Here is a 25,635-nt window from a genome sequence, read left to right on the forward strand (position 1 = left end):
CATTAGGTCCCTTTTAAATCTTTTCCCTCTCACCTTAAACCTATTCCCTCTCGTATTGGACTTCACTACCTTGACTAGACCTTGACTATTCAAACTATCCATGCCCCTCATCATTTTATAAACTACTATAAGGTCATCCCTCAGCCATTGACGCTCTTGGGAAAATAGTCTCGGCTGAATACCCTCAGCTTCTCCCTCTAACTCAAACCTTCCAATACTGGTGACATCCTTGTAAATCTTTTCTGAACCCTCTCAAGTTTCCTATAGCTGGGAGATCAGAATTGCACACAGTATTCCAATAGTGGCCTAACCAATGTCCTGTTCATAATTATCCTATCATATTCCTATTAGCAAACATTAAGGGCTATTAAGCTTATTATGTGTTCTTAATTGCAGGGAAGCCTTCCTTGTTTTTTTGAAGCTCAGAGCTTATGTAGCAACAGGATTGATTTCTGCTCACCCTCTTTACTGATGAAATAAGATTTCATGTTGTTCCTACAACTAACATTGTTCTAACATCCCTGCCAGGTTATCAGCGAGAGAGACATTCTGGGTACCCAGTTAGTACGCCGTAATGATGAGCTGGCATTGTTGTATGAGAAGATCAAGATTCAGCATTCCATGTTAAATAAAGGCGAGATACAATACAGACAGCGGGTGGATGATATCCGACTGCTTCGAATGGAGATCAAAAAACTCAGACGGGAGAAACACCTCCTCAGCAAGAGTGTATCTAATCTGGAGGACCTCAGGTAATACTAGAGAAGTGAAAGCATTCTAGAAGCAAAGCATGGTTGCATTTTCCCCCCAACTCTAAGGCCACCAGACCCAGTTATAGGAGTCATCCATACTGCTCCAGAACTAGATTCGCAGGCCAGGTATAGGTGGAGATGGCAGTTTGCCTTCTGTAAAGGACAACAATGAGCCAGTTAGGCTTTTGCAACAATCTGAAAGCTTCTTGGTCACTTGATAACCATTTTTTATTTCCAGATTAGATTTTCAAACTGTGTTTAAATTCTTAAATTTCGGTTTGAACACATAATCTCTGGCATTTTAGTCCATACCTCTGGTTGTTTAGTTCAATAACATGATCATCACAGTATGATATACGAGAGTCAAAACGTATGGTGCTGGAAAAGCAAAGCTGATGAGGCGGCATCCGAGGAGCAGGAGACTCAATGTTTTGAGCATAAGCTCTTCATCAGGAATGTGTGAAAAGAGCTTATGCTGGAAATGTCGAATCTCCTGCTCCTTAGATGCTGTCTGACCGGCTATGCTTTTCCAGCACCATACTTTTTTATTCTGATCTCCAACATCTGCAGTCCTCACTTTCTCCACACTATGATATACATAGAAAAGGTTCTCTTAATTTTAAGAGAAGCAAGTATCTTCTGCTGGTCTTCTGTTCCTCAAATTTTGATAACCTTTCAACATCTGCATGTCTGAGCTCATGCACTAGAGGGCTGCAAATAGAGAGCATGGGTGAAACCATAATATTTCTGCTCCCTTGATGATTGTAATGGTCAGGAAGGGGTCCATTAATCAGGAGACAGGGTGGCGGTTGGGGACTTTACCACTTTAGCTCCCTCGCAACCACACCAAGTTAAGGATATGACATGGAGGTACTTGGATAGCCTTCCTGACCTGCTGCCAACTGAATGGCAATTAATGCTCAGCGGTGGCCTGGGTTCTGAACATTTGGGTGAGGGATTTGGAGCAGCACTGCTTCCCCGCTGGTGCTGTTATTTACTAGGGTTGCTGGTCTCTGATTAGGCAACAGCTCATGGTAGTGGACTTCCGGCTCCAGGGACTAGATTAGAGTGGTGCTGGAAAAGCACAGCAGGTCAGGCAGCATCCAAGGAGCAGGAAACGTCGATTTTCCTGCTCCTCGGATGCTGCCTGACCTGCTGTGCTTTTCCAGCACCACTCTAATCTAGACTCTGATCTCCAGCATCTGTAGTCCTCACTTTTGCCTTCTGGCTCCAGGGAGCCTCTTTGTCTCAGGGAAGGCCCACTGCTGCTGCATGTCACTGAATTCAGCGGACATCCTCCCACAGAACAGACGTGAGATTCCTGTCAGCTGGAGAGCCAGTCCTGTCTCAACATGCTGATCCTGGGAATGCTAAATGTGCTTTTTTGCTTTTCTCTCTTTAAGCCAGGGATGCTGAGGCCATTTAGAACCCAAGCATTACTATTCTTTTCATTGAGATTAGCACTGCTCATGGAATGAACCTGAATAATCCTGTTGTATTATTTAATATCATACAGTTTCATTAATCTACATACTTTATTATTGGCAGAGGTGTTGCATAATATTGATACAATTTCTGCAGCAGGGATTTTCAGAAACCCACTGGAACTCTTTCCTTTCAAACGGTATTATGAATTTTAAAAAGAAACACTCCTTCTATCGTCAGAGTGTCTCATCATTGGTTTCCACTTAGCCAATCTCTTCTGTGCAGCTTAATGGTATTGAAACACTTACAATGCCTTAAAAATCTGGCGACATTTAAACTCCACTGCTATTGAAGGAATTTGAACCTGGTATGTTTTGTTCTGAAAGTCGCATGGTTTGGGGCTACAAGAGTGTATATATATTTCAGTGCTCAAGGTATCACTAATATGTGGGATACGCTGGATAGAGCAGAGGGTTTAATGTGTCCCATATTTTTCTATGCCCATATAATGTGGCTCCCGTGTGAATTATGAAGAGCTGTACTCTCAGTTGGTTAATAAACAGGTGGACTGCTGGCATTTTGAAAACATTTCAAAACAATTATGGAAATTTTTTTAGGTTACACTAGGTCTCCTTGTTCATTTTCTAAACCTGAATTCACTGCTATACCCATTGTTATTTGGAGAGTCCAAGTGATTAAATGCCTATCCATAGGGAGGTTTCTCCATGGCTGGGAAGTGGGATACAATGACATAAAATTGGCACTGTAACAATATGCCTAAAGCTCTCCTTCTACGGCAGAGTTCTACTTTTATAGAACATGCACAGGAATATGGTCACTGAACTCAATAATTTGAATCAAATGGAATGTATAAAAGCATGACAAGTAAAATTAGAATGAATTGGACAGAATTTTTCCAAGCTGTTTAGTATTCTTTTGGGGACCTGAACAGTCAGTGATAAAATGGAATATCTAAATAGCTCATAGGAATCTCAACTGATGTACTGTCAACATAAATATTGAACATCATAAGCAAGGCATTATTTTTCCCTCCTGTACTTTCCGTCTCCTAATTTCTGAACTCAGTTTGCAACTGCAGTCTGTTCTGTGAAGTCCTGTTTGTCAGCAGAAAAATTGTTTTAACTGTTTTCAATAACGTTTTAGCACAAGTACACACTTCTTCCATACTCAATAAATCAACTATTACTTACTGGTGGGGAAGTAAACTCATCCTTGAACATGTCACAGATAAGAGGAGAAAGTGGTAACTGATGGCAGGACACTTTTTCAAATTTACTAGACCCCACAAGCCTTATGTATGCGCACATTCTAAGTTAATCAGCTCAAATATTTCCATGTGTGATGGCAGCTGTTCTGAATAATTTCATAAGCTTTTCAAACAGTTGAAGAATTAATTTTCACAGGGAAAAGAAGTTATGATAATTAGCCCTTTCACCCTGTCCCTATCTCTCTCTCACTCTCTCACTCTCTCTCTCTCGATGTTTTGACTGACAGATCAGATGGTGGTGTTCTAGGGTATGTCAAGTTTCACCTTTTTTTGTTTCTAGATTCTGATTTTCAAGGCTTGCTTGTTCCCACTCTGACCTCTCTGTCCTTGGTACTCCATGCAAGCTGATGGACTAGCACCTCACCTTTCCACGAGGCATTTTGTCTTGACAACTTCACACAATCACAGTTCCCACATTCTCTCCGCCAGTAGTAGTGGTAATTGAGGATTATGTATCAGTACGTTGCTCTAATTCACTCACGGGATGTGGGTGTTCCTGGCTGGCCCAGTATTTATCATTTATTGTCCATGCTTAGTTGATCTTTGAGAAGCTGGTGATGAGTTGCTTTCTTGAACCGCTGCAGACCATTTGGCTTAAGTACACCCACTATGCTGTTCAGGAGGTAGTTCCATGATTTTGACCCAGTAGCAATCAAGGAATGGCAATTTATTTCCAAATTTGGATGGTGGGTGACTTGGATGGGCCTTACAGGTGGTGGTATTTACTGCTTTTGATGTACTAAATGGTTATGGTTGTGGGTTTTGGAAGGTACTGTCTAAGAAGACTTGGATAAATTTCTGCAATGCCCCTTGTAGATGGTACACATTGCTGCTACTGAGAGTCATAGGTGGAGGGCTAAATGTTTGTGCACATGTGCCAACCAAATGATCTGCTTTGTCCTGGATGGTATCAAACTTCTTGAGTGTTATTGAAGCTGCATCCAACCAGACCAGTGGGGAGTATTCCATCACATTCCTAACTTGTGGCTTGTGGATGGCCGACAGGCTTTGGGGAGTCCGGAAGTCAGAGTTTTTCACTACAGGATTCCTAGCCACAGTTCAGTTTCCATTCCAGGGTAACCACTGCTCCAAACCCCTAGAATGTAGACAGTGGGGGACTGAATAATGGCGACACGAAGGTTCAGTGGTTAGCAATGTGACCTCACAGCACCAGGGACCCAAGTTCAATTCAAAAATCAGGTGACTGTGTGGAGTTTGTACATTCTCCCTGTGTCTGTATGGGTTTCCTCTGAGTGCTCCGGTTTTCTCCCACAGTCCAAAGATATGCAGGTTAGGTGAATTGGTCATGCTAAATTGCCCAAAGTATCCAAGGGATATGCAGGCTAGATGGACTAGCCATGGTAAGTTCAGGGTTATAGGGATAGGGTGGTGGGTTGGGTCTGGCTGTGAGGCTCTTCGGAGGGTCAATGTGGACTTGATCAGCTGCATGGCCTGCTTCCACACTGTAACGATTTTGTGATTCTATAATTCTGTGACAATACCATTGAATGTTAAGGGACATTTGCTACTTGCAGCCCAAGCCTGAATATTGTTACACCTTGCTGCACATGGGCATGGACTGCTTAAATGTGTGAGGAGTAACTCATGGTGCTGAATATTGTGCAATGATCAGCAAACATCTTCACTTCTGACCTTATGATGGAGGGACAGAGGAAATTGTGGGCTGGTGCTTGGTATTTAGATCTACTTTTTAAATTTATTCATGCAATATTGGCTTCACTGGCAAGGAAAACGTCCTCTTTGCTATCTCCTCCCCAGCCCCCCCCCCCCATTTATCTCTCCACCCTGGAGACTCCCTGCCTTAATTCCTGATGAAGGTCTTTTGCCCAAAACGTCGATTTTCCTCTCCTCGGATGCTGCCTGACCTGCTGTGCTTTTCCAGCACCACTCTAATCTAGACTCTTCACTGGCAAGGCAGGCATTTATTGCCCGTAAACCTGCTCTTGCAAAAGTGATGGCAAGACACCCTTAACTGTTGTTGCCCATATGATGTAGGTATTCCTTCAGTGCCTTCAGTGAGGGATTTCCAGGATCTTTACTCAGTGACAATGTAAGCCATGAGGTCTCAGCAAAAAGCAGTGATGAAGGTGGATAGAAGCAGAGGCCACTTAACCCCAAGAACAATACTGCTATGCAACGAGGCGATGTCTGATCTAAGACCGATTTCTACTTCGCTCCATATTCATTGATACCTTTGGTTGACTTATATATTTCAATCATAGATTTTAAAGTTAACAATTGTAGCATCAATCATTATTTGCAAAAGAGAATTGCAAACTTTTTGCATGTAAAAAATTCCTAATATAGTTCATCAAACATCTGGCTAACCTTAGGCATGTTTCCTTGCCATAGACTTCTCAATGCATTAACATAATTTCTCCCTATAATATTAGTTTCCATCTTAGTACCTTTTAAATTTTGATCAAATTTTGATTAACGTCTTACCTCCTAACCTTCTAAAATCCTGGAAACACAGTCTTGGTTCGTACAATCACTTCTCAGAATTTAACTATTCCAGATGGTCTACAAGGTGTACTGCTAATGCTGCATTTCAGTCCCTCCAAGACCAGTACACCCTTTCTAAAGCAGAAATTGAACGCAAGATTCCAGAGGTAGTTTAACAAGTGGTTAAGCTCTCCAAAGCTTTCATGTTCTCCCTGAAATACGATGCCTGGATTGTGCAGTATTTTAGCTGGTTTTAAACTCATGGTCTATGATTGATCATAACTTCCTGGCTTTTCTATTCAAATTATAAAGCCCAGGATTCAATATATTTTATTAATTGCTTTAATAACCTGTCCTGGCACTTTCAAAAGTTTCTACGCAAGTGGTCCTAGGTCTCTCTGTTCTTGCAACACCTCTATAACTAAAATGTGTCGTCTCACCTTATTCTTCACTCCAAAATGTGTTACTTCACACTTTACTGTGTAGATTTTTATCTGCTACTTGTCTGCCTATTCCACTGACTTGTCCATATTCACTTTAATCTATCAAATGTTTCCTCACAGTTTTCTAAACTTTCAAGTTTCGTGCTATCTGCAGATTTCAAAATTATATCCTGTAATCAATGTTATTCATGTCTAGAGATGTGTAGGTAAGCTGAATTGGTCATGGTAAATTGCCCATGGTGTCCAGGGATATGCAGGCTAGGAGGATTACCACATGGTAAATACAGGGTTGTGGGGATAGGGTAGGGTATGGGTGGGATGCTCTTCACAGTCGGTGCAGACTCAATGGGCCAAATGACCTCTTTCTGCACTATAGGGGATTCTATAATTCTATACCTGCCAAAACGTCAATGTTCCTAGTATTGAACCATAAATCTGTTTCTGCCCCTCAGTCAATTTTGGATGGATGGTACTATTGTTCCTTTTTATCCCACAAGCTTCGAATTTGCCAATAATATATTACTTTATCAAATAAATGCCTTTCGAAAGCCCACACACAAAATATCTACAACCACCTTCTTTGTTAACTTATCAAAAACTCACTTCCAAGACCTTTATATTTTCGTTTAAATACTTGTGTCAAACTTAATTTGTAGAGAAGCTAAGACTAACAAATACTTAGCATTTCACCGAGGACATTTCAAGAAAGAAATACTACATTAATGAATGAGAGTCCCAATACTTCAATGTCTTTGAGCAGAGATTGTAAATCTTTATCTAATCAAATAAATGGGCACCAAACACAGTTGGCACAACAAATGTGAGAACAAGTGCTCGTTGAATTAAAATTATGCATTCAGTATTTGATAGAAATCCTGGATGATTATTGCAAATCCTCTTTTAGCATGTTGCTTCTACAGCAGGAGCCGAGAGTGATGTGCCTGGATCACCATATGTCATCTGCACGTTCCAAAAAAACCAACCTAGAAATTCCAAAAGTATTAATAATAAATTTGAGGATTTGTTTGAAAAATACTGCATATGATAAGTAGTAAAACATAGTGAAACCTGTTTTGCAAAATTAGAATTAAGTTGAAATATTAGAGAAGATGGCACTAAAACATTGTGTGGCAGTAGTGGAAGCCGCTATCCTTTTGAGAATACATATAATCTTTTGTCATATGGTAGCTAGACAAAACTGTAATATAAAATTTAACAAGCTTGCTTAAGTTTTTGTGACATTACTTGCCAAACAAAATATCCCAAGGCACAATACAGAAGAAGAAGTAGAGATTGCAGTGGAGAAATTAACTTAATTCATGGTCAAGAACATCAGGGAATGATAAAGTATTAAAACAAAAGACTTTTCAGAAAAGAATGAGGTAGCACTTGTTTTGCACTTTCTGTTTCCTTGCAATATACAAAATCCTTTGTAGGCACTGAAGTGTTTATACTTATTCTATTGTCAAAGACAGCAGCCACTTCCTTCACCCTATGATTTGAGCAACATCTTGAACCATTTAAGATTTTGTTGGAAGAAAACCATCATTTTCTAACAAAGGCAAGGTAAAGTTGGCATATGCCCAGAGAGAAAGAGACATGTGGTGGTGAGTTGGTTACGATATCCAGGTGAGGGGCTAGGTTGAGATGGTGAGACCTTCATGGTGACCTCAGCTGGTATGGACTTGAACCTGCACTATTGGCTTTACTCTGCATTGCATCCCAGCCATCTGGTCAAGTTAACTAACTAAACCCCTTTTAGAGAGTCTAAATAAATGAACAGTGACTGTGCTACTCTCTCACTTGCTGTTTGGCTGTGGCTTAGCAACTGGCCAACTCGGCTCTAAGTCAGAAGATTGTGGCTTCAGTCCTCCACCAGAGAGGTTAAAATGAATGCTGATGTTCCAGTGCAGTACTGCAGGAATGCTACACAGTCAGAGGAGCTGTCTTTTTAATCACATGTCAAATACAGGCCTGGCCTGCATGACAGGAGAATTGAAGACATTCCATGACACTATTTCAGAGATATTCAAGGGACTTACTCATTGTGTCCTAGACAATAGTTATCTCTTAGTCTACATCACCAAAACAGATTATCTTGTCATTATCACATTACTGATCATGAGAGTTTACTATGCACAAGTTGGATGCTCAGCTTCTCAAATTAAAGAATACAAGTAGTTCATTAAAAAAATCATTCACTTTGGGATGTTTTGAGATTTTGAAAAGCACTAAATATTTGCAAATCTTCATTCTCTATGACATCGCCACTTTGGCCTCAGCACTGTATGAGGTGTCATTCTTGCGTATGTGCGTTAAGGTTTTGACTCATGTCTGTTTGACTCAGAAGAGATGGGAAGCCAATCTAAGATTTGGTGAGAGAATAGCAGAGTGTAAAGTAGTATGAGTCCAAGATGAGCAAAGTTGTCACTTCTGTTCAAGATAGGGAAGAAACAGAAGCAGGCAACTACAGTCTAGTTAGCCTCACGTCTGCCAAAGGGAGAATCTTGGAATTCATTATTAGAGCTAGACATTGTAGTACAGTCAGACAGAGTCAACATGATTCTGTGAAATATAAAACTCAAAAGAACTGTGAATGCTGTAAATCAGAAACCAAAATAGAATTTGCTGGAAAAGCTCAGCAGGTCTGACAGTGTCTGTGGAGCGAAATCAGAGCTAACATTTTGGGTCGAGTGATCCTTCCTCAGAACTGGGTCAGTGTACTTGGATCTCCAAGTGACTTTTAATTGAGTTTCACAACAAAGGTTACAATACATAGTAAGGGCTTATGGTGTGGGAGTAGCATTTTAGCATGTTCAGGGGATTGGTTGGTGAACAGGAAGCAAAGGGTAAGGATAAATATTCATTTTCATATTGACAAGCAGACTGTGTTGGAGTGCTACAGGGATCAGTACGAGGGCCTCAACTATTTATGATCTACTTGAATGAAGAGACTAAATGTACAGTTGCTAAAGTTTATGATGACACAAAGGAAGGTACGAAAGTAAGTTGTCTTTCGCAGATAAAGAGTTAGATTTTATAGTTGGGAGTAGTGCTAACTATCTGATATTTTTAACAAAGGCTCCTCAACAATGTTAATATACTTGGGATGGCTTTAAGGACATGAGTATAGAACTTGCACTGCTCAGGGACAGGTTTACCCCACTCTTGAGACCTGCTGGCCAATCTGATGGGTAGGCAGCTGAGTAGTCTCAGCAGTGACAAAAGCAAAAAGTGGGCACTGCTGGGATTACAGTAGATTCTTTGCCTTAGTGAGATGGATGTACAGTATAACATTGATGAGTTGTAGAGTCATAGTCATAGAGATGTACAGCATAGAAACAAACCCTTCGGTCCAACCTTTCCATGCTAACCAAATATCCCAACCCAGTCTTGTGCCACCTGCCAGCATCTGGCCCATATCTCTCCAAATTCTTCCTATTCATACACCTATCCGGATGCCTTTTAAATGTTGCAAGTGTACTAGCCTCCACCACTTCCTCTGGCAGCTCATTCCATACATGCAGTACCCTCTGCATGAAAAAGTTGCCCTTAAGTCTCTTATATCTGTCCCCTCTCACCGTAAACCTATGCCCTCTAGTTCTGGACTCCCCCACCCCAGGGAAGAGACTTTGTCTATTTATCCTATCCATGCCCCTATTGATTTTATAAATCTCCATTAGGTCACCCCTCAGCCTCCGATGCTCCAGGGAAAACAACCCTAGCCTATTCAACCTCTCCCAATAGCTCAAGTCTTCCAACCCTGTCAAGATCCTTGTAAATCTTTCTGAATCCTTTCAAGTTTCACAACATCTTTCTGATAGGAAGGAGACCAGAATTGCACACAATATTCCAAAAGTGGCCTAACCAATGTCCTGTACAGTCGCAACATGATCTCCCATCTCCTGTACTCAATACTCTGACCAATAAAGGAAAGCATACCAAATGTCTTCTTCACTATCCTATCTACCTGCGACTCCACTTTCACAAAGCTATGAACCTGCACTCCAAGGTCTCTTTGTTCAGCAACACTCTCCAGAACCTTCCCATTAAGTGTATAAGTCCTGCTAAGATTTGCTTCCCAAGATTTGCACCTCACATTTATCTAAATTAAACTCCATCTGCCACTTCTTAGCCCATTTGGCCCATCTTATCAAGATCCCATTGTAATCTGAGGTAACCTTATTCACTGTCCACTACACCTCCACTTATTAACTATACCGTTTATGCTCACATCCAAATCATTTATATAAAAGATGAAAAGTAGTGGACACAGCACCAATCCTTGTGGCACTCCACTGGTCACATGCCTCCAGTCTGAAAAACAACCTTCCATCACCACCCTCTGTCTTCGATCTTTGAGTCAAAATACAGAAGGGAGGTAGAGGTCTTGGTGATGTTGTACGATGGCAACAACCTCTCTCTCAACATCAACCAAACTAAAGAACTAATCATTGACTTCAGAAAGAAAGGAGGAGAGCATGCTCCCACCCACATCTATGGAACTGAGGTTGGAGAGGGTGGAGAGCGTCAAGTTCCTCTGAGTGACCATAACTGATAACCTGTGCTGGACCTCCCACGTTGGTGCGGTGGTCAGAAAGCACAACATGCCTCTTATTCCTCAGGTGGCTCAGGAAATTTGACATGTCCATAAGGATACTCACCAGTTTCTACAGATGCCTCATTGAGAAATATTGCTGAAGAAACACAACAGGTCTGGCAGCACCTACAGAGAGAGAGAGAGAGAGAGACTGAGTTAGCGTTGTAAGTCCAATGTGACAGTTCTTCAAAACAAGATCAAACACTCATCATGGCATTCAGAACAACTTAATTGATCAATTTCTTTAAGATGGAAACTCATCTGGTGCATGGCAACTGCTCTGCCCAGGACTGTAAGAAACTACAGATGGTTTTGTGCACAGCCCAGACCATAACGGGAGCCAACTGCCCATCAAAGGATTCCATTTACATGACTCGCTGTAGAGGAAGGGCTGCCAACATCATCAAAGACCCATCGCACTCCAATAATGATCAACCTCTTCCATTAGGCAGAAGATACAGAAGCCTGAACACATGCGCCATCAGGTTCAGGAACAGCTTCTTAGACTGTTATTAGACTGATGAATGGACTCTCTAAATACTGTTCTTGCTAACACTGATCTCGCCTAGCTTACGCCCTGTGTAATGTAACCTATATGCCTCTATCCAAGTCTTTTTGAGCTGTAAGTCCTTGCTTACTATGATCTGCCTATACTGCTGGTAAACAAAGTTTTCACTGCACCTTGGTATACTTGACAATAAATCAATCAATCAGAAGTGACACAGATGCCAGAGGCTGTTTGGACAGTAAGGAATTGGGGACCCTTTTGGTGTGGTGAGGGCAGGGGGAGAAGGAGGAGGATTGTGATGATTACATTTTGGAGACCAATGGTGAGGCATAAAGATAGATACCATCTTAAGGGAGGACCCCCAAGATTCACAAGGCACACCCCAAAGGTGGTAACACATCCGGAAAACTATGTACTGTTTTGATCTCTTAACTTAAAGTTATAGCTACATTCGACACAACTTGGAATTGGTTTACTCAACTGATTCCTGGGATGAAGGTTTTACCTTAAGAGTAAAGTTTGAACAGATTAGACTTTTAACCATTGGAGTTTAGAAGAATGAGAGGTGATATTATTGAAGCATCAGATCCTGAGATGACTTAACAGGCTGAATACTAGAAGGATATTTACCCTTGTGGAGGTGTTTAGGAATGTAGAAACCAGAAACAGACAATGGCTGTTCAAGCCTGCTTGACCATTCAATATGATCATGGCTGATTCTATACCTCAACACCATATTCTCACTGTCTCTTCATAGCCCTTGATACCTTTAATATCTAAAACATTAACAATTATAGAAATTGGGGATATAGTTTAGAAATAAGTGATATTCCATTTAAGCTGGAAATGAGAAGATTTTTTTTTCCCGTAGTGTCATTAGCCTGTTGACCTCTCTTCCCCAGGGAGCAGTAAAATAGGGTTATTGAAAATATATTCAAAATTGAGTCAGATAGACTTTGATTGACAAGGTAGTCAAGGATTATGGTGAATGAATAGGAAAGTTGGATTGAGGTCACAATCAAATCAACCATGATCTTATTGAATCAGAGATCAGATGGCCTCTTATTGTTCCTAATTCCTGTATTCTTGTGTGAGTAACTGTGCTTGTTTTCCTCAGAGACACATTATAAGAAACTGCTTGTTTTTCTTTTAAATAAGCATCAAAAGCAATATTCCACAGATGCAAATCTGCAACAAAAACTCATATTGCTGAAGAAACTCACCAGATCTGTCAACATCTACAGAGGGATGCAGAGTTAGCATTGTAAATCCAGTGTGACTGTTCTTCAAAATAGAATCAAACAGCTCATCTTGGTGCTCAGAACAACTTCATTGGTCAATGTCATTAAGCCAGAAAGTCATCTGATATCTTTGAAGTCAAAAGTGTGACTTTGGACAAATTACATGGAGTTTTAGTGGATAGTAGTTATGTCAGGCAGTTCCTCAGAGTGAGAAGATTCAGGTTTTCTGTCCATTCTTAGTTGTCTCAACAAAATCTTGGGAAGAGCAGATGAGATGATTTAACTTTGAAGATATCAAAAATTACGTTGTACTGCTCTCAACAATTTTAGATACAAAGGCCAGATAAACTCTGCTTTGTCAACATTGTCCAGCTCCCAGAAAGAATGTTCTTTAAAGCAGGAAAAGGCAGAGAATTTTAGATGTTTATAGCAGAGAGGAAGACATTTAACTGTGTCATTGATGACCCTTTCAAGGAATAGTTCAATTAATCACATGTCCTGCCCTTTCCCCATTGATTTGCAATTTATTTTCTCTTCCTTTTCCAATCCCCTTTTGAAGGTTTGATTGGACCTGTCTTCACCAGATGTCCAAATCCTAACCGCTTGCACCAGAATAAAAAAAAAGCTTCCTTATGTCTCCTTTTGTTCTTTTGCTAATCACTTTAAATCTGAGTGCTCTGTTCCACCACTAAGAACAATTTGTATCGACTCTGTAAAGACTCCCCATGATTTTGAACATTGTTAATCTCATTCCTAACCTTGAGGACAACTCCTAGTGTAGTGATTGGAGTCAGGGCTAGGTGGATTTCATTGACTATGAGATCCCTGATTGGGAGTGTTAACCTGGGTCATTAGGGAGCCCTAGCTGACAAACATGAGCTCCAGAGAGTCTCCTCAGTCTAAGGACTGGCTGAACTCATGTACTGGAGTCCATATACTGTACACGTGTAAATAAAAGGTGACTTGGTTATGGGATACCAGCCTCTGTGCAGTTATTTCACCTAACTTCTCCAATCCACCTCATCCTCACCTCTCTGTTAAAAAGGAATCAAGGAAATGATTGGCAACAGATTATGTTGAAATATTTACTGTCCTTATACAGTAATTATGATGAATATTTATTGACTTTGATTAAATTACATGGGATAATTAACCATTTTTGCAAATATTATGTGAAGAAAAGAAATTATGTGTGATTTGAGTAAGTATTTTATGAAAGTATTTGTTGAAGTATGAAATTGAGGTGCTTTTGGTTTCTTTGTCTGGATGTCCAGAAAGCAGCTCAACATGGTTATTGTATTTTATATCGAGCTAATTTCCATCTGGCTTTCTCCCAATGTGTAAATATTCTAAGTGTACTCATTGTGTAAGTAACTTTTCACAGATCAGCTATTGCACATATATTATTATGTTGTGGGTTCAACAATCAGTGTCATATCCATGCAATATAATGGCAGTGCAAAAAAGTGTTAAATTCCACGTTAAATAGTTTCTGGACTGTCCCTGGCGAAACATAAATAAGAACAGGAGTAGACCATTCAGCCCTTTGAGCCTGCTCTGCCATTCAATATGATCATGGATGATCATCCAACTCAGTCCCCTGTTCCTGCTTTTTTCCCATATCCTTAGATCCATTTTGCCCCAAGTGTTATATCCAATTCATTCTTGAAATCATACAATGTTTTGGTCTCGACTGCTTTCTGTGATAGTGAATTCCACAGGCTGTCTGGGTGAAGACATTTCTTCTCGTCTCAGTCTTAAATGTTTTTCCTATCTTGTCTGACTGTCACGCCTGTCTCTGGATTTTCATGTTATGTGGAGCTCCAAGAATTGATAGTAGCTCAGGATATCAATCAAAATCTGAATGGTTGAACTTTCCCAGTTCACAGAGGTAGCTTTAGTCATTGGTTGAGGGGGGAAGAAATTAGGCTTGACTTCTGAGAGGCTGGCTCCGAAACACTTTCCCTCCTCTGTTTGCTTTTCCCAAATGTGGAATCTCAGTAACGACAGCTACCCATCTGGCATGTAATTAATCAGGGCAATTAATGGGGTGATTAATCCTTATTGTGAAATAGATTGCAATTTTCCCAACACATACAGGCTGTATCACAAGCCCACAATTGAGCTGAGGCAGCTTCATAGCAGGGAGGTCTGAATCGCAAACCATATAAAGCCGTATAACTTGACTGCATTATATCACAGTGCTCCAGCCACCTGAAACAAAAGGCATGGCCGTGCATCTATTTTTAAAGACTGATGGCTCTGCTGATGCTGAGCTGTCACTGAAAAGGTGGACAACATCCCCATCCACAGATCACTCTACCAGACTCCCTAACATTGAAGGTAAAGTCTAACAGCAGGCAAGAAGTGTGATGTGCTTTATGCTTGTCGTGCAGGCGTGAGATCTACCACGTCCAGAAAGAACTTCTGAAGGAACGGACACGGTGCAGGGCCCTTGAGGAGGAGTTGGAAAATCCAATGAATGTTCACAGGTGGCGAAAGCTTGAGGTGACTTTAATTTCATTTCTTTCACTTTTGCATTCATTACTATTTTGAACAATGACTAGTTTACAGCAGCAATTCCCTCCTGACTGGACATGCTTATGCCTAAAACATGATCTATTTAATTCAGCCTCTAGGTCCACACAATATTACGGGAGATTTATATTGTGTAAATAATCCTCAAGCGTAAAAGATAAATTTCTCCATTTTATGATTTGTTTGATCTGAGAATGTACCAGAATATGATTTAAATAAATAAACTGTTAAAAATTCAACAGAATTCACTCGTACTGACAGGAGTCTGGTGAGTTCCTTATATGTCAATATTTCTTATGTCACTAAAATGTATATTTCACTTGCAAAATACTTTTACTGTGATATTTATGCTGCTGAAAATAAGCATTATATAATATAGAATGTCTTGCAATTATATCCTGCCTTTTAGGCAAGACTAGCAATTTTGAAGAACTGAAGTTTATTGATAATTGCTCTCCTATTATATGACAGTAGAGGTTTTTTTTCCCATAAAGCACATTATTGGGTCAACTGACAGCAACTCTCTGCTTTGCAGCTAATTGAACTCTATTGACCTCAAAGTGCTACTCGAAAATTGGAGGTGAAATGGCCTTAGAAATGCTGAATAACCCTTAGTGATAGACTCTTTAAACTTAATCATCTGTACAGGTTAACAACCAGCAACCCAACCAACTATGATACAGTTGTTATACTCTGAGACAGTACTGGTGACATGGAAGAGATTGTGATGCTATCATGATATTGGTTCCTAGAAGGAAACTTGTGCCAATCCCTTCCCAAATAGCAATGGAAAAGGGAAGCGTATGCATAATGGAATAAGACAGTTCTCTTCCTATTGCCAAATTACTTTATGTCCCGTCTGTGGCTTTTTGCTTTGAAGCATTCAGGAGAGCAACATTGGTCTCAAAGAATAAAATATGAGAGATATAAATGCAAGGGTCCTTCCAGTTATTTCAGCATTTCCCTTTTGAATACTGGAGCTGAATCCTTGCTATCTAATTTCAAATATCACTACTTAAAATAATTTAAATATTTGAAGAAAGAAAACAACTTAATGTGAAATAATGGCTTAGGCTTTTCACTGCTGTGTACTGATTTTTAAAATTATTTGGAGAAGGTTGAATGCAGAAAGATACTTGTCCAATGCCTTATTGGTGCCTTCTGGGTTTAGCTAGCCAGTTTGCCTTACTGCCTGTCTGTTGGTGCTGTGGACCTATTAAAGCAGGATGACAACAGGCTTAAAACTGGATATGCATGTTTCTAACTGACTGTGAATATTCAGCAATTGGTCCTGTAAGGTTCCAGTGTTCAGACATTATTGGAAGAGGCCACAGGGCAAATCTTCAGCGTGGACATCAACAAGTGTTCTCCCAGCAGTGTCCTGCTCATGCTCTGATGAGAAAAGGCACTACATCCAAACTTAACTGCATTTCCAGAGGCTACATGAGTCCCCAGAGCAGTCTGTCTCCAGTTATGATGTGGAGGAGCCGGTATTTGATAGGGGTATACAAAGTTAAAAATCACACAACACCAGGTTATAGTCCAACAGGTTTATTTGGATGCACTAGCTTTCGGAGTGCTGCTCCTTCATCAGGTAGCTGTTACCTGATGAAGGAGCAGCTCTCCAAAAGCTAGTGTTTCCAAGTAAACCTTTTTGACTATAACCTGGTGTTTAATTGTCTCCAGTTTGTAATTCCTGTGGGACAGGGAAAGCTAGCCTTCTAGGAACCAATATCATGATAGCATTTTTTTGTTCCTATCTGGAATAGAATTGGTCCCAGTTAAGAAGATGTGCTCCAGGTTTCCTATGGACGGAAAGACGGTATTTAAAATGTTCAAATTCGTGTCTAGATGGAAAATTAAGGAGGAAGAATTGCATGTCTCTAAAGTGGAGGGGGGGGGGGTGAGGAACAGAGTTTTCTTTTTAAATTAATAGGAGCAAAATCATGGATAGCTCAGTTAGAGGCAATGGCAGGGAGAGGAATTGATATTGTTTGTGCTAATATTCAGGCTATAATGAAGACGTCTTTGAATAACCTTTAAATATACAGCAATAATTGAGATGGATAACCCTTAATAGTGCTTGCGTGATAATTTTGTTTTGAACTTGTATTTGTTACAGGCGAGTGATCCAAGCAGATATGAGCTGATTCTAAAGGTTCAGACATTACAGAAGCGTCTGATCTCGAAGACTGAGGAGGTGGTGGAGAAAGAGCTGCTTTTACAGGTGCACATTAATGAAGTGAATAACACATGTTGAAATAATTTGTTTCTTGCTTGTTGAAACCAGTGAGAATTGAAAGCTTGATGTGGCCCATCAGTAATTCAACTTTTCATGTATTTAACATAATCATTGCAATAGTGCAGGATGCATTAAACATAGCACAGCCAGCTCTAATGGAACGCAGCTGGGTTGCAAATCTCTCGATTAACCTCACTACTTCTTAAAGTGAATAAGTATCATTCACTACTGTGGCATTAATAGCATGGAGTGATTGTTAAATTCCTGGTCTTCCACCTCCAAGGACATGGGGTTGAATCTAGTTAAGACGGATAAAATGATGAAACCAATGGTCAATGGCCCACACTAAAAATGAATCCTGACTTGCAACTAGATTGACCATCTCAGTTTGAGAAGCAACAATGTGTGTAACATTGGAAAGTTAAAGTATTCAATGGGTGCAGTGTAACCAGAGGTTTGGATGTTCCTTTTGCAGTTGGAATTCAGGAGTTGAGTTGGATCCTGGGCTGCAAACCCACCCCTGCAGTGAAACAGAGAGTGGCAACAATTTTGATTGATGGAGTCAGGGAGTTACTTGACTCAGAGATGACTGTCCAATGAGCCAGCAAGACCTTTGATCTGTTAATCAGGGTTTGCATGTTGCTGGGCTGGTCAGTCGAAACATAGGCCACGTTGTGACTAGCTTTGGTGGTCTTTGCCGTGGTGGACATTCTTATGTTAATGTTTTGGACAGTAGTCAGCAAAGTTAAAACTTCCCACATCTCAAAGGGCAGTGGGAGGCCTGAACAAGGGACTGGGTGACACATCCTTCAGAATCAATGAAGTTTGGAGGGGAAACCCTTTGTCATGCTCTCAACACCTTCTGATACAAGCCGGCAGCTGTCTCTGTCCTCAGATGTTGCCAGACCTGCTGAGTTTCTCCAGCATTTTAATTTTTGGTTAGATCTCCAGCATCTTCGGTATCCATTATTGTAGAAATGGGTTCAGCTGACTCAAAGTTGTCCTCATTTCCAATTGTTCCACCTCTGTTCTATCTCATTGGAATTAGATATTTTCTATGAAGGAGAGTGTGCTTTTCTTTGCATCTTGTCATGATGTACTTGAGTTGAGTGCGCTTTGTGCTGATTGTGCATTCCGAAAATAGAATGTGTTCCATTTCTTAATGTTACTATTGCTCAATTTGACAAGTGCAACAAGATCAAAAAGGGAAGTAAAGGCTAATCCAGGAATCTGAATGTAACAATGTAACCACTCCAACTATAACCTGGTTTTGTGTGATTTTTAACTTTGTATACCCCAGTCCAACACTGGCACCTCCAAATCACCTCTACTGTAGTTTCCTGTGGGTTTTATGAGTAGAACGCAGGTACAATATTGCGGCGAATTGTGCATTCTCTATTTTAATGAGATTTTGACTGTTTAGTCAAACCATGGCACTATTTCTACTTCTCCAACCTGGAACTTAAATCAGCTTTCCGGACAAATTATTCTGACATTTAGTAGACCAGGTCATTAACAGGATCCAGTTGCACTTCTCATACATGGCAGTGTCTGGCAAGACCTTGGCTCCATTTCCATTTCTGTAGCTCAAAAAGTTGAGCTTTCTCTCCAGGTGCCGTTGAGATCAGTATCTGTTCTTGCGTATTTCCAGTATAATGAAAAGAGAACACGTTGGGAACATGCAGCAAACCAGCTAAAGTGTTGACCTTTCTCTTTTTAAATCACAAAATTGATTTTAGTTTGGCAATATTTTTGGTTCCTATTTTTCAAATTCCCATAAAAGTGTTTGACATAGACATTCTCACCTAGGGAAACTTCATGAGATTAACAGGAAAAGACATAGGAGATAAAGATAAACTATTTCCACTGGCTGAGGATTCTAGACCTGGGTGACATTGTCTGAAACCTAGGGCCAGACCATTCAGGAGAGACGTTAGGAAGCATTTATACACATGAGTGGTGGATGTTTGTAACTCACTTCCACAAACAGCAGTGTTAATTTTAAATCTGAGATCGATTAAAGTTTTGTTGAGCAGAGGTATTAAACAATATGGGCCTAGGGCAGGTATATAGTGCTAGGCCACAGATCATCCATGACCTCATTAAATGCTGGAGCAGTTGTGAGGGGCTCAATGGCCTAATCCTGTTCCGATGTTTGTATTAACCAGCTGATGGTGAGGTTATGGGTTCAGGTTGGAAGTGTGTCTTACATCCGCCTGACTTTATCTTGATTTCGTTTCAGTGGAAGGTAAAATTGGAGAGGTAGGGTAGAAGGTAGGCTTTTGATCTTACCCATGCTGTTGTTGTGGGGCAGGGTGGGCTCATTCATGGTTTTTTTTGGACTATAGAAATTTTATTAAATGAAGGAAGCCTAGCCTTTATTAGATCTGTCACAGAATTGCTTTGTGCTGTTATTTGGAGGAGAACCTCCTGTCACCTTAAGGAGAAGCAACAGATAATGTTGTATTTTTGACCCAAATTATTTCTGGCAAACACTTGAATTACACAAGTTGCTGCATCCATTCATGGATGGATCTATTAACAGCAGGTGGCAGTAGATAACCAATATTAGCCTGCATTCCATGAGTGGAATAGCAGGAGGGATGAAAAAAGACATTTTCTTGTGATCAATTCCGACTGGAAATTGCTGATAAACAAACATTACTTTTTCTGAAACCAGGAGATAAAATTTATAAAAAGGAGAGTCTTTAAGGTAAAACAAGTGCGGCAACTTGATCTGTTCCCTTCAGGCTACTTCACCTCACCAGGGTACTGCAGATTTGATCCGAGTAGCTCACATTTGTTGTGACAAATTATTTAAGACAGCATAAAACAAGAAATTTGCCTTAGAAATTAAGGAAGAAACAGAAGAAAATCATGACTCAAGGACTGTATGAATAGAAATGGAAAGTCACTTAAAATCTGCTGTGGATTAAATTATTGAATCTGGACTTATATAAACGAGTCATGTTTAGATTGTTCCCTGTCAGCATGCATTTAATTGTGAACCTGTTCAAATAGGGTTTAATCATATTTGACATTCATATTACAAAAGAAATTGTTGCTTTATTATTTGGCATTTTGCACCATTCTGATTTTGGATTTCCACTCCAGGAAAAAGAGAAGCTCTATGTGGAGTTGAAACACATCTTGGCACGACAGCCAGGACCAGAAGCTGCTGAACAACTAATGATGTACCAAAGGACACTGCGAGATAAAACTAAGCAACTGAAGGTGAGCATAGATGTTGGACATTTTACATTTTCTAGTGCTCCTGTGGAGATACAAGCAACTAAGTCCATTTTTCTTTTGATTCAGCGGTGCCTTGTTTTACATAATTTTTATCAGCTGGGAACTACATTCCTCAGTTCCCCGTAGTCACAGCCCCACTTACAGCTCAGAAAAACAATGTTTTTCAAGATTCTGTCGCAGGGGATATTTATACTTGTACCACCATGACTCATGATGTGAATGTGACAAAATTAGTAATTTGGTTTAATGTTCAGGCCAGGCAGCTTTATTGAAAAGTGAGAAGGGATTTTGTTTCAATGTTTCATAAGTCAGATAAGTTGGTGAAATGAATAATGTGTAATTTAGTGTGGAGCAGTCCAATTGCAGGGTGAATTCATGTAAACAGATGCTATTTCTTTCAAAGCTTTTTGCAACATTAGATTGGGGCACATTGCCCAAATCCCTAGATCTAGCAGGAATTGTGAAGGGTAAGAAAGACCTGAGAAAATAGGCAATCACTTTTCACCAGGCCCGCTGTCAAGGAAAGGCCACCAGCATTCTTAAGGATCCATCCCACCCTGGCAATGTTTTTCTACCAGCTTTACCATCAGGAAGAAGGTACAGAAGCCTGAACACACGCACCAGCTGGTTTCACAACTGTTTCTACCCTACTGTTGTTAGAATACTGAATGGACTCACAAACGCTTCACATTCACCTGTACCTCTGTTTCTGTTTTTGCCGCTGTTTATCTATTATTTACTATCTATGCTACCTGACTCTGTGATCTGCCTGTAATGCTCGCAAGATAAAGCTTTTCACTGTGCCTCGGTACACGTGACAATAAATTCAATTCAAAATGTCAGTGACAGATTACTAAAATAGAAGTGAATCTCACTGATAAATATTTTTCTGAAAATTATTCCACAAATAGCAATCTCCTTGCCTGTTGTAGGTAAACATAAAATAGGTCCAAGCAACCACATGCACAAACTCGTCTGTGCTCTGTAGAGACTGTAGGTACATAAATAAATAAATGTGTGTGGCTTGCACATCTCAGCTACATAAATAAATCTGTGCCACATCTGTCTCTACTGCTCATTATATAATAATTAGAAATGCACTGAGAATAAATATCAGCCGCAGTGCTAGCTTCATCCCCGTTCTCATAGGACTCTTTCAGAAGTCCTGGCACCACCTCAAACTGCATTCCTGTTGACTCAAGGAAGCCTTGATATATTCAGCCATAATCAAATGGGTGATGGTGAAGACATTGCTTGTGCTCTTGGTTCTAGACCCTCACAGTGCTTGATTGTGGCTGGGTACTTATTGCTCTTTCCCCACTCTGCCTGCAAAATACCATTGTGAGAGAGCAGGAGCAGAGCAGACCCAATAAACACTAGTTTGAAGGGATAGACTGAGGATAACTAACAAGCTGCTACCTCACTTATCCAAAGTAGCACTGATAACTTTGCCTCTGTTTCAACTTCTACGTTCCCCCTGCCATCACCACCATTTTTCAGCCATTCACATTTTTCTTTGTATATGAGTTTTTTATCTTTTTCTTTTTTCTGACCTCTTCATTCTTGGTCAATTTTTTTTTTTGCTTTTCTTTTGTTCTTTCTTCCTGCTGTTTGTGTTTTCTTTTCTTTCTCTTTCAAGCTGCCTCATTTCCTTACCTGCAGAGGGAAGGAGATAAAGTTTGAGCACAGTGGAGAGGTGAAATACAAGCTACTTTCAGAAAGCAGGTCTTCACTTTTCCTGCATTCACTGCTGGAAGGGGTAGGGGTTAGCTTTCCACAGAAATGACTCTGCAGTGTTTGTTTATAATCTGGATGCTGAGTTGAACATATTTTCCTAATAAATTTGATAAAACACTTGAAAAATGTTCTGAACATTGGAGCCTATTTCACTGTCCTGGAGGTTTGGCAAATCTGCCAATGGAAGCAGAAGGTTAAGAATTTAAATGCGATTGTACAGTCCAAGCCAACATAAACTGACAAGGGAAAAAATTGGCGAATGAGATAATCCAGCAGTGGTTTCCAACAATGTCATTCCTAAAATGATCTTATGGTTCCAGTACTGGTAGGCTACAAACTTAGGGGCAAGGAACTTGGAGCCAAATAAAAGTGTTACAATCCTTACTTAAAGGTGCAATTACACTATTGAACACTGCAACTTTAAGTGAAACAACTTTAAGTGAATTATATATATCAGACCAGAATCAGAGTTAGATTTCTTCTGAATTTTTTGCCCTTAAAAAAAAAACTGAACATTTTGTGTCATTCATCTACAGCTTTGAGCATTCCTCATTGAAATAACTAGTAAAATAAAGTACACTTGCTGGTATTTTTAGGTTCCAAATTCTGGCAGCTGATGGTGCCCTTTAGTATGTGTTTGGCATCACAAATGGCCTAATGTAAGAGCAAGGATATATAACTCTAGGAAGTAATAACATTAAATTGGGACTGCAAAGTTAATGTGAGGAAATGGGCCTTAAAAATAAAACATTATCCCAAGCCATCACCTAGAATATCTATTGCTGCAGCTTAGCTGCCAACGATGGACACACAGGGACCAGTATGAGCTAATCTGCTAGTGAAAACCACCATAACTCTGTTTATTGGCTTGTACATTTATCTTCCAAAGCTCCATTTCTATTCACTGAAGCACGAGTGCAACTCAACAACTTTACTTACTCTTTATGTTCTTGGTTGTTCATAATAACAGCAAGGAGATTAATTTTATGTTCATTGAGAACCCAGACCAGTTAGGAGGCTTGACAGACTAACCTTTAGCCTGTTACCACTACTCGTGAACTGCTTGGTGGCTAAATGAATGAACAAATTACAAATTCTCAAGCCTTTAACCCAATTACACTAAAATTGGTCTTTACATTTCTTAGACTCAAACAAAGTAAAACAGAAAATAAGATTAGTCCTTCGGGTCTCCTCTGCCATGCAATATGATCCTGGCTGATCGTCCAACTCACTACCCTGTTCCTGTTTCCTCCCCATTTCCTTTGATCTCTTTAACCTGACCTATATCTAACTCCTTCTTGAAAGCATTTAATATTTTGGCTTCAATTGCTTTCTGTAACAGAGAATACCACAAGCTCACCACTGTCCAGGTGAAGAAAGTTTTCCTCATCTCAGTCCTAAATAGCTTACCCTCTGTGCTGATACTTGTGACCCCTGGATCTGGACTCCCTAGTCATCAGGCACATCTTCGTGTGTTTACCCTATCTAGTCCTATTACGATTTTATAGGTTTCCATGAGAAGACCTCCTCATTCTTCTAAACTCCAGTGAATTTGGTTCTAACGGGCCCAGTCACCCTTCATAAGTCAGTCCCTTCATTCCAGCAATCAGTCTGGTAAACAGTCTGACTTGTGGTAATATTGTCAAGAGTGTGGTGCTGGAAAAGGGCAGCAGGTCAGGCAGCATCCGAGGAGCAAGAAAATCGACGTTTTGGGCAAAAGCTCTTCATCAGCACCACACGCTTGACTCTAATCTCCAGCATCTGCAGTGCTCACTTTCACCTTGTGGTAGTACTGTTTAACTGTGCTCCTTCTATCCCACATCTCCTTTCATGACATTTGTAATTCATATCATGGTGCTGTTTTATTGCCACGAAGCTGGCCTCATGATATTCTTTATGTCTGTACCTTGACAAATGCCAACCACGAGGTTGATTGTAGAGGCTGCACTTTAGAATGAATTTCTCCTCATTTTCTGCCATGGGTCAATCTCTGGGTAGCCGCCTGATGCCTGTATCACTTACATGACGGATTGAACACAGATGATGATGAACTATGTGATCATACTAGTCTATCAAATTGTATTTCAACCTTACCCAACTAAATTATTGATGAAGATTTCAGAATCATTTATTGCAATTCAAACTTTTTGTTTTTCATGGGATGGGAGTGTCACTGGCGAGGCCAGAATTTAGTTCCCAAGTCCAACTGCCCTTGAAAAGGTGGTGCTGATTCCACATCTTTAATGGTTTATTACACAATTTTGGAGGATAGCAAAAGTCAACTCCATTGCTGTGGGTCCAGAGTTAAAAATAGACAGACCTGGTAAGGACTAGAGACAAAAGTAGATAGGTAGGAGGCTGGAAGAGCACAGCAAGGCAGGCAGCATCAGGAGGTGGAGAAGTTGACATTTCGGGTGTAACCCTTCTTAGACTCATAGAGTCATAGAGATGCACAGCATGGAAACAGACCCTTTGGTCCAACCTGTCCATGCCGACCAGATATTCAAAACCCAATCTAGTCACACCTGCCAGCACCCTCCAAACCTTTCCTATTCATATACCCATCCAAATGCCTCTTAAATGTTGCAATTGTACCAGCCTCCACCACTTCCTCTGGCAGCTCATTCCATACATGCACCACCCTCTGTGTGAAGAAGTTGCCCCTTAGGTCTTTTTTATATCTTGCCCCTCTCACTCTAAACCTATGCCCTCTAGTTCTGGATTCCCCCACCCCAGGGAAAAGACTTTGTCTATTTATCCTATCCATGCCCCTCATAATTTTGTAAACCTCTATAAGGTCACCCCTCAGCCTCTGACGCTCCAGGAAAAACAGTCCCAGCCTGTTCAGCCTCTCCCTGTAGCTCAGATCCTCCAACCTGGCAACATCTTTGTAAATCTTTTCTGAATCCTTTCAAGTTTCACAACATCTTTCTGATAGGAAGGAGACCAGAATTGCATGCAATATTCCAGCAGTGGCCCTGGCTTGTCCTTACCGCCCTTCTTAAACAGTGGCACCACATTAGCCAACCTCCAGTCTTCCGGCACCTCACCTGTGACTATCGATGATACAAATATCTCAGCAAGAGGCCCAGCAATCACTTCTCCAGCTTCCCACAGAGTTCTAGGGTACACCTGATCAGGTC

At 40.5% G+C, this 25,635-nt stretch overlaps 1 protein-coding gene across 1 annotated transcript in view; it reads left to right on the forward strand.

Moving 5' to 3' along the window:
- Positions 1-25,635, forward strand: part of cfap58 (cilia and flagella associated protein 58) — a 189,409-nt gene that overhangs the window by 79,916 nt on the left and 83,858 nt on the right. Inside the window, exons 12-15 of the mRNA XM_043712232.1 lie at positions 529-752; positions 15,120-15,231; positions 17,384-17,488; positions 20,618-20,737. Coding sequence (XP_043568167.1) covers positions 529-752; positions 15,120-15,231; positions 17,384-17,488; positions 20,618-20,737 — 561 coding nt within the window. The remainder of the gene's footprint in view (positions 1-528; positions 753-15,119; positions 15,232-17,383; positions 17,489-20,617; positions 20,738-25,635) is intronic.

Source organism: Chiloscyllium plagiosum, chromosome 22 (assembly GCF_004010195.1).
Source record: "Chiloscyllium plagiosum isolate BGI_BamShark_2017 chromosome 22, ASM401019v2, whole genome shotgun sequence".
Taxonomy (NCBI): Eukaryota; Metazoa; Chordata; class Chondrichthyes; order Orectolobiformes; family Hemiscylliidae; genus Chiloscyllium; species Chiloscyllium plagiosum.